This window comes from Pygocentrus nattereri, chromosome 11 (genome assembly GCF_015220715.1).
Source record: "Pygocentrus nattereri isolate fPygNat1 chromosome 11, fPygNat1.pri, whole genome shotgun sequence".
NCBI classification, from domain to species: domain Eukaryota; kingdom Metazoa; phylum Chordata; class Actinopteri; order Characiformes; family Serrasalmidae; genus Pygocentrus; species Pygocentrus nattereri.
The window spans coordinates 2,009,077-2,017,500 of NC_051221.1; the positions used below are offsets into that span (position 1 = coordinate 2,009,077).

At 39.7% G+C, this 8,424-nt stretch overlaps 3 gene segments (V, D, J or C); 1 reads left to right on the top strand and 2 right to left on the bottom strand.

The window, feature by feature from the left end:
• Positions 1–8,424, top strand: part of LOC108416665 — a 137,024-nt gene that overhangs the window by 46,570 nt on the left and 82,030 nt on the right.
• LOC108416138 overlaps positions 1–8,424 on the bottom strand; it is a 143,147-nt gene that overhangs the window by 28,044 nt on the left and 106,679 nt on the right.
• LOC108417185 overlaps positions 4,636–8,424 on the bottom strand; it is a 107,605-nt gene continuing 103,816 nt past the window's right edge. The window contains 1 exon segment of the V gene segment in view: positions 4,636–5,085. Within this exon segment, the coding sequence occupies positions 4,763–5,085 (323 nt within the window).

The window sequence follows — 8,424 nt, forward strand, 5'->3', positions numbered from 1 at the left end:
TTCAGTAGCTTTAGAAGAAACCTTCACACCACATGTCTTCTATAATCAGCAGTGTTCATTTCAGGCCTCTGTCACTCTTTACCACAGTTAACAAACACATTAACCCCCTGCATCTAATGTTTCTGCCTCTGCTGAGCTATCTGAGGAACCTCTCCTGTTTCTGCATAATAAAATTGCTTCTACAAATAAACTTTTCAGGAGTTTATCTGGGAGACCACAACATACCTGTTATCTCTACTCCTATTTCTCACCTGAGTAATCTTGAATGTCTGGAATTGTCCTGTTCCAACTAAAACCTGCTGCAGTTGTGCTGGTCATGAAGAAATCTGGTTTAGATTCAACTGGTTTAAATCATTTCAGACCAAACTCGAATCTCCCTTTTGCTGCTAAACTACTAGAAAATGTGTCTTATGTTGCTCAAGGGGTTCCCCAGGGTTCTGTCCTTGGCCCTCTCCTCTTTATAATTTACACACTTTCACAGGGCCGTATAATTAATCAGCATGGACTCAGTTTTCTTTGTTATTTGAATGAGAAACAGATATAAATCAGCTTCAACTCCTCTAATATCTTGCCCTCTTCCTCTCTAACTGTCTGTTGGGATATTACAAGTTGGAAGAGCTGTAATTTCCTTATGCTTAACTCTGATGAGACTGATTTCCGAATTACCCCCAAAATATTTACTAGCACTCACTCTGATATGAGCTTTAACATTGACGGAGTTCATGTAAAACCCTCAGAACCTGTTTCTGATCTAGGTTACATATTTAATTTGTTTTATCATATCGTATTTTATTGTGTTTTATCATATTTATCAAATTTAATTTGATTATCATATCAGCTCACTGATTAAACCACCTTCAGTCTCCTCTAACATTTCCAGGGTCCGTCTCATGCTCATTAGCAGTGATGCAGAAATGCTGATTAGTGTGTTTATGAGTAACTCTACACACCAGCTCGTACACTAAGGTCTTCTGGTACTGCTTTCTTTACCCCAGTTTAGATCATCCTCAGACAGTGGTTCATTGTAACTTTAGAACTTTGCAAGTCACTTCCTCAAAGTCTCCATGATCTCACATTTGTCTCGGCCTTCCTCTAGTGTTAGGCTCGTGAGCGACCCGTTTGTAAGTTTAAATGCATAAAAATAGTACATAAATGTGTTTATTACATCCGCTTTTTGTTACTTTGTCTGGAACTTAATCTAGAAACTGAACTCTCTAGAATTTAAACAAAATAAAAACATATGAATATAATTTATTAAATTACAAAATTCTCTCGATAAAATTATGACCTTTCTGTTGTTAGGGTCAATTTTGACCAAGGTATAATTTAAGGTTAGAAAACAATAATAAATTCCAAAACTTAAATCATAAACACACTGTAAACCAACAACCCACAGGCAGCTCTACCTCCAAACACTTGGAGCTCCAAACACTTGGGGCTCTACCTCCAAACACAGTTAGGAGCTTCTGGACAGACATGCCCAGACATGTCCAGCCAAATCAGTTCAGAGGTGGTGCTTTGCAGAGTATACATCTCCAGCTTACAGCATGCAACAATGAGAAGAAGATTTGATGTTAGCCAAGTTCTGGATCATATATTTGATGATAATGAATCAGAGGACACACAGCAGCAATCTGATACAGATGAGCAGATTTCTGAGGAAGAAGATGATGTAGAGTATCACCCGGAAGACACAGACACATCTGATCAGTCTGATGAGGAGGTCACCAGTGCTGAAGCTGCTCCCACTCCTACCAAAAGATTCAAATCCAAAAGTGGTATCTGTTGGAGCTCAGTACCTCCTGATATACATGGCAGGGCAGATGCTGCAAATGGTATCAGAATGACCCCAGGGATCACAAGGTTTGCTGTGACAAGAGTGTCATCAAGTGACATCAAGACATGTTTTGATCTGTTTATGCCATCGTCACTAAAAAAGTTATTATTGCTATGACAAACCTTGAAGGAAAAGAAGTTCATGACAACATGTGGAATGACATTCTTGAGGAAGATCTGGATGCCTACATTGGTGTTCTTCTCCTTGCTAGAGTGTACAAATCCAGCAATGAGGCCACTGATAGTCTCTGGGATGCATCGACAGGCAGGAATATATTCCGGGCAACAATGTCACATCAAAATTTTCATATGATATCAAGAGTCCTCAGATTTGACAACAGAGACACCAGAGCAAAATCTGACAAACTTTCTCCCATCAGGGTTGTTTGGGAGAAATGGGTGCAGCTCCTTCCACTAATGTTCAACCCAGGGCCAGAGGTAACAGTTGATGAACGTTTTCTCCCTTTTTGTGGATGCCCAGTAAGCCAGGCAAATATGGAATAAAAGTCAGGGCAGCCTGTGATACAAAAACTAGCTATGCATGGAATTTAAAGATTTACACAGGCAAGTCTGCAAGTGGCATACCTGAAAAAAAAACAAGGAAAACATGTAGTCCTCGATATGACTTCTGGACTGCAGGGTCACAACATTACTTGTGACAATTTTTTTTACCAGCTATGACATTGGACAAGAACTTCTCAAAAGGAAACTCACCATGGTGGGCACTGTAAAAAAGAATAACCCTGAGCTGCCCCCTGAAATGTTGCAGGTGAAGGACAGGGCTCTACTTTCCTCAAAGTTTGTTTTTACAGACACCACCACTGCGGTTTCATACTGTCCAAAAAAATGCCGGAATGTGATTCTGATGTCCACTCTTCACAAAGATGCAGCTGTGTCATCAGGAAGTGACAAAAAGCCCATCATTATCCTGGACTACAACAAAAACAAAGGAGGAGTGGACAACCTGGACAAGCTAACTGCCACCTACACTTGCCAGCGAATGACCAGGAGATGGCCAATGGTTGTATTTTACAACATCCTCGATGTCTCTGCATACAATGCATTTGTGTTGTGGAACCAAATTCACCAAGGGTGGAACTCAAACAAAAGAAAACAAGCGAAGGATGTTTCTTGAGGAGCTAGGAAGATCCCTTGTTAAGGCACAAATAGAGCAAAGGAAACGGGTGCCCCGAGACCCAGCCGCTGCAGCCTTGGTCAGACAGCTGCAGAGCTCATCAAGCACTCCATCCACACCCACAGCAACACGAAGAGCATCAGCACCAGCATCCTCCTCAACCAGCCCTGCTTCAACATCAACCACAACAGCCACAACCCCAGTGAGACCATCTGATTCTAAAAGAAAGAGGTGTCAGGTCTGCCCTAGCAATAAGGACAGAAAGACAAACACATTGTGCTTCACCTGCAAAAATATCTCTGCAAAGAACACACAACAAGTGTCACTTTTTGCCACACATGCATCTAATATTGCACAAGTACACATGCATGTTCTTGCACACAGATTATTTATAAAACTAGTACTTGGTTTTGGAGAGTTTGATTTGCTTGATTGGCTGTTGTTTGTTTGACATTGAAAATCTACATATTATTATTATTTAATACTAATTATTTATTGTTTATTACTGGTACTTTTCTTTTAATATTTGTATTAAAGTTCTATTTTTTTGCCTTCTTGTTGAAGTAATTATATATGGGTCAAAATTGACCCGTAACAGCATAGATGATAATATAGTTAATAATAAAAATATATACATTTATATATTTTTTTACATTTAGGAAATGTGTTCTAATGCCCTTTAGTAATAGTCAGGTACTATAGCAACCTTTTTTATTTATATTATTCTCTTGAGGTTCATTTGACTATATTTTTATATTGAAGATGACGGGTATTCTCTCAAAAGAAAAATATTCTCTCAACAAAAAATATTTAAACCAATCATTTCATGGATGAGGAAGCCTAACAAGGTAACTAAGAGGAAAGAAACAAATTGTAGGATAAATAATTGTTTTTAGGGTATCTGAAGGGTGATTTAAGACACGGGTCAAAACCGACCCGGTAACATAAGAAAGAGTAACAGAAAGTTACTACTAGAGGAAGGTTAAGACACAAATCAAAACCTGCCTGTTTCTCAGTGATTTGCTTTTCACTAAATTTCATTTATAATGTTTATACTTAAACCAAACTTGTGGGGAAGGTGCTATAAAAATGAAACTGATTACTATTAAAAACACAATTTCATTAAAACAAATACTGCCTGGTTGGGTGGACAACAGTGTGATGCATCAGAGTTTTCAGGTTAATGAAAGTGGCTGATAGAGTCAAGAGTTCTTTAGAGTCTCTGAATCAGAAACATTACATTTATACAAAACTAAATAAAGATTTGATTTTATTGGGACAGAGTTGAACTGTTATCCTGATAACGACTTGTTTACGTTTTTATTTGTATAATTGTTTTTTTTATGAATATGTATTGGATTATTCATTGATTTTCTAATAAATACTCCTCTGGACTATAATCTTATTTCTCATGACTGTTTGAGAAATAAATAATTTTGTCTCATGATTAATCTTTTTAAAATAAAGCCTCAAAAAATCATGACACAAAAGTGGAAACACTGCAGTTAAACAAATCTACAAGCTTTATTTTTAGAAGAGAAATAAACAAACTTGATTCCAGTAAATTACAGATCAAAGAAATGTTTACATGTTTATTGATGATGGAAACAATAAAAGAAATAAAGAAAGAGAACAACACAATAAACAATGTAAGACTGTAGATCTTAATACTGAAGCTCTTTATTGTGATGATGAAGTGATGAGATGAAGATCAGAGCATTAAGCAGAGCCATGTTTGAGCTCACTGAAGATCAAGAGGAGCTCTAGCAGCTCCACCACACGCGTGGACGCTCACTGCCCAGTGCATTGCTCTCTCCTCAGGGTTTGGCTGACAGCAGGCTGGGAGTCCTTGGTGGCCTCACAGGTCACTGTCTTCTTTAGCCACTGGTCCTCCTGGAGGGTCAGAGTGCTGCTCCAGCTGTAGAGGCCATCGTTCTTCTGCAGAAGCCCGGGGCTCTGGCTAACCCCCGAGGTCCAGCTGCTCCCGTCCACCTTCCAGCTCAGCCGCCAGTCTGAGGGGAAGCCCTTGTTGGCCAAACACACGAGTGTGGCCTTCCCCTGCTGCAGCTCCACGCTGGAGGGGGGCAGGATCGTGAGGGTGGGCGCGGCCACACCTAGGACACACACACAGTTTCATTTCCCTTATTTCTAACAGAGCACAACTGAGTTCAGTGATGCATTAAAAACCAAACTCTAATTACAACCTTAAACTCAACCGTTTCACACACAAACTCATATTTCCAATCACATTCATAGCTGCACTTCATTTCCATTTTCACTAGAAAATATTACTGAATTTCACTCAGTAAAACTCGGACATTCTGCACATCCTGTGATGGGAAATTTGAAATGGAACATGATTTTATTTCCTCCAAAACAATAAATAATCTCTAAATAAATGGAGCTGCAGTCTCCATGTACTATGGCTTCAAAGCTTTAGAGCAGAAAACGCTGCTCATAATAACCTACACATTGTGGCTTCCAGATGGAGACAGAACTGCTGTAATGGAGCCCAACACTGACACTACAATCCAGCTCTACATCTGATCTTTTTAAAGAAATGTCATTACTGAACACTTCACAGGAAACCTTTAGGAAATATTAGTGTTTTAAAGAAAAGAAATCCAGTTCAGAAACAGGAGCTCGTGGTAAAGCCTAAAGCTCCACGCTCGCCACACTTCAGCCAAGTTCTAATGAAATACATTCAAATTTGGATCAGAACTGATTTAGAAGAACATCAAGTACGTCTGTACTGTTGATCCATAATCATTTTAATAAAAGATTCCTTTTGAATAAGGAGGAAAAGTGGACTTACTTCCAACTGACAGTTTGGTTCCTCCACCAAAAGTGTACCACAGTGATACAAACTGGTTTACTGGCTGTACAAAAACCTCCTGCTCTAAACACGCCGCTCTCTTCAGCCTCTACACGCACTATTTCTGACCTATAATACAATATTAATGGGTTCTACAATCATCTAATAATGGAATAAACTACACACTGTAGATCTGCACACGTTCTGCCTTTTATTCCCAACAAGGATTATTTTATAAGCAGTGAAATATCTAAACTGAGGACTCGCTTGGTCCTTTAGAATTTACACAACAGACAAACTGAACTTCAGAAAGGCTAAATATACAGTTTTAAATTGGTAGAAAATGTTCTAGATAAAAGTATTTCAAAAAATTTTAGATGTAAAGGTTCTCACTGTTTTCATTGTTTCCTCCACCAGAAAGTCCTCCAGCCCTGATCCAGACAGACTGGGTGGCAGTCGTAGCTGCAGAGACCCTCAAATGAAAGGCAGAGACAGTTAGAACTGCACAATAAGAGAGCGCCCTCTGCTGGACATTAAAGGGAATATTTCACTTCTAATAGAGGCTCCACTTTGCATGATCAGCCCATGCTTCAGTGCTCTGCTAGTGTTTATAGTCCTGTGAGTTTAACACTTCATGACTGAGAGCTGCTGCCCCACAAACTTCACCCACAGCAACCATGGCTTTGGTCTCCATCTTCATCTGGACGCTCACCCTCTGGACTCAAGGTAGCACATTGATTTAATTTTCTGTAGATTTTTGGTAGTTAATGTTATTTCTTTTTTTAATAAAATTTAATTTTTTAAAAAGATTCATTTAAATGAGTTTATATTTCATTCACTTCTTTATTCAGGATCCAGTGGTCAGGTGACTGTGACTCAGACTCCTGCAGTGAAAACTGTTTCTCCAGGAGACTCAGTTACCATCAGCTGTAGAACCAGCACTAGCGTTCTTAGTGGTAACTACTTAGCCTGGTATCAGCAGAAACCTGAAGAAGCCCCTAAACTCCTGATCTACTACGCTACCAGTAGACAGTCAGGTATTCCAGCTCGTTTCAGTGGCAGTGGATCTGGATCTGACTTCACTCTGACCATCAGTAATGTCCAGACTGAAGATGCAGGAGATTATTACTGTCAGAGTGCACACAGTATCAGTGGTAGCTACGTGTTCCCACAGTGTTTAGTAGGTGTACAAAAACCCCCCTGCACCCCCTGCACTGCTGCAGCTGGACTCTACTGCAGGTGCTGAGGGGGAGGATGGACACACACAATAACACACTCTGTGGAAATCAGGACTTTAGATGGAGTTTGTTCTTCTGTTCATTAGACTGGAAATGCTTTGTGATTTTAGGGGTTTATTTCCTGATCTCCACAGGTCTGGAACTAGCTGTAGAGTTCAGCTCCAGTCTCATTTATTCTAAAGTTTATTATAAGGATCTGGACAGATTATGAAATGGATGTTTCTCTCAGTCCTGAGAAAGAGGGAGTCCCTGAAGAAGTCCTTCAACAAACTCAGACTCATCAGCTTTAGTAGGAGATCATATTCAGAGGTCAGTAGACTGTAAACAGTAGTTTGTCTGTTCAACCTAAAAATGAGTTTTTGGTTCTAAGTAGTTTGACTGGTTTTGTTAAACAGAGAATTCCTTAATTTAAAAGATTTATTCCAGTAATAGAAGTTCAACTGTTACATGAAGACATTCAGGCTCTGTTTTCAGTTTTTAGGACTGTGTGGACACAAATCTGATCTTTCCAAATCCGACATGAGTCACTTTCATATGTGGTCCTAAATCGGATACGTATCCGATTTGTGGCCACGTGACTTTAATCTGACGCTCTGATCGGAATTCAGGTGGTTTTTTCCATCGCTCTGCACCATCATTCAGCGTTACCAAGGCAACAGCACCAGACAGACGTTAAAGCCTGTAAACGGTGGAAAAGCAGCTCATCTCACCCATTTCTCCTCCGTCTGGCTCTAATAACGAAGCTGAGAGCTGATCAGAGTTAATGATCTTCTCAGAGAAGCTCGTTCTGCTCGTTAATTTGTGTTGATGATGCAGTGATTCAGTCACGTGATGTCACTGAGTGGGAGGAGCTCATGAGGGTCATTTCAGGCCAACGGTTCATCACATTAATGACAGATTAGAGTCACTGACCTAAACGAGTCTGAAGCATCACGTCAGAGAGATCGGATTAGAGCAAAGAATCAGATTTGAGTGATGAGGCTTTAATGTGAACATAGATTCAGTTCAGATCTTTACAGAAGAAGTCTCTGTAAAACTGAAACAGACAGTAAAAATATATAAGCAGAATATCTGTGATAAGACAAAAATATCTGTGTTTAACTTGGAGCTGCTATAAAGTCTTCATGTCCACGAACTGTAGCTTGGTGCTAACATTACATTACAAACCCCACACAACACGACTCACACTGCTGTTCTGTGTTCCTGCAGTGCAGAACTTCCCAAGAGTCTAACTGGATCCACCTCGGGGTCTTGACCCCGAAGTCAAAGATGGGACCAATCACAAAGCTGTATAGATGCTGTGGTAACACTATTTTGAGAGGTCTTTATAGATGATTAATAAACTCTTAACAGAGAATCATAAACACATGAACTGCATATCAGTGAAGTAGCAGTAGTGA